At 54.2% G+C, this 1585-nt stretch overlaps 1 protein-coding gene across 1 annotated transcript; it reads right to left on the minus strand.

Annotated features, from left to right (window-relative positions):
- Nucleotides 1–108: 108 nt before the first annotated feature.
- On the minus strand, nucleotides 109–1363 carry EMH_0027290 (brix domain-containing protein, putative; the record flags this gene model as incomplete). Its single annotated transcript, XM_013494006.1, has 2 exons — nucleotides 109–445; nucleotides 915–1363. The coding sequence occupies 2 exons, from the start codon at nucleotides 1361–1363 to the stop codon at nucleotides 109–111; spliced, it is 786 nt and encodes a 261-aa protein (XP_013349460.1).
- Between the last annotated feature and the right edge of the window lie 222 nt (nucleotides 1364–1585).

The following is a 1585-nucleotide window of genomic DNA, read 5'->3' on the forward strand; positions in this document are numbered from 1 at the left end:
AGCTGCTGCTGCTGTTGCTGCAGCTACAACAGCTGTTCTTTTTGCTGCTGCTGCTGCAGCTATCTCTCCCTGCTTCTGCTGCGACCTCTGCTGCTGCACCTGCTCCTGCTACTCCTGCTGCTGTTCTTCTTCCTGCTGCTGCTGCTGCTGCTGCTGCTTCATCCTGCGCTCTGCTCGCTGCAGCTTGTATAAGAGAGGAGACTGCAGCTGCTGCAGCCTGTGTATGTCTGGGGTCCCCACATGCACTCTGCCAATTGTGTCTCCGAATTCATTTGTTGTTTTATTTTTATTTTTCTTCTTCTGCTGCTGTTGCTGCTGCTGCTGCTGTTGCTGCTGCTGCTGCTGCTGCTGCTGCTGCTGCTTCTGCTGCTCCGCCCGAGCCTTCTCCATAGACTTCACCGCCGAACGCCACATCTCAGCAGACGCCAAACGCACACGATCAGGCCTGCAGCAGCAGCAGCAGCAGCAGCAGCAACAGCAGCAGCAGCAACAGGAGTAGATGTACATGCAGCAGATACAGCAGCAGCAGCAGCAGATGCAAATGCAGCAGATGCAGCAGCAGCAGATGCAGCAGCAAGTACAACGATAACAGCAGCAGCACAAACTACAGCTGCAGCGGCAACAGCTGCAGCAGCAACTGCAACAAGCAACATAACGGAGCAGCAGCAACAAAAGAAGCAGCAGCAGCAGCAGCAGCAGCAACAGTAGCAGCAACAGCAACAACAGTAGCAGCAACAGCAGGACGAACAGCAGCAACACAACCACAACCATCACCACCACCAACACCAAACCACCACCACCACCACCACCACCACCACCACCACCACCAGCAACAGCAGCAGCAGCAGCACCAGCACCAGCAGCAGCAGCAGCAGCAGCAGCAGCAGCAGCAGCAGCAGCAGCAGCAGGTGTACTTGAGTTCAATCTGGGGTCCTATTTCTTCTAGCTTTACAGCTGGCGGTGCTCCTGGTGCTGCTCCTTCTGCTTTATTAAATATTATTCTGTAGTGACGAATAGATATTATAATTCCTGCTGCTGCTGCTGCTGCTGTTTCTGCTGCTGCTGCTGCTGCTGCTGCTGCTGGGGGTGCATCCGAGGCATCGTCGTCTGCTAGATCTTCATCTGCTGCTGCTGCTGCTGTTGCTGTTGCTGCTGCTGCTGCTGCTGCTGCTGCTGCTGTTCCTCCTTGTATGGCGCTGATAGCAATGAGTCTATCTATGCCTGCTAGATAGAGCTTCTGCAGCGGGAGTTTAGCAGCAGCAGCAGCAGAAGCAGCAGCAGCAGCAGCAGCAGCAGCAGCAGGAGCAGGAGGAGCAGCAGCAGATTTGAATACATCAGCAAATAGATTTCTTGCTGCTTGCATTTCTGCTGTTGCTTCCCATAGTCCCCCCTGCAGCAGCAGCAGAGGTGCTGATGTTGCTGCTGGTGCTGCAGCAGCAGCAGCAGCAGCAGCAGCAAAAGCAGCAGCAGGAATATAGTGAGAAACTACATACTCATGCATATCTAATAGTTGATGGTTATATACTCTCCCCAGCAGCAACCTAGCTGGCCTCTTCTTGCTGCTGCTGCAGTATACAAACGCCCC

Source organism: Eimeria mitis, genomic scaffold (assembly GCF_000499745.2).
Source record: "Eimeria mitis Houghton genomic scaffold, Emh_scaff1006, whole genome shotgun sequence".
NCBI classification, from domain to species: Eukaryota; Apicomplexa; class Conoidasida; order Eucoccidiorida; family Eimeriidae; genus Eimeria; species Eimeria mitis.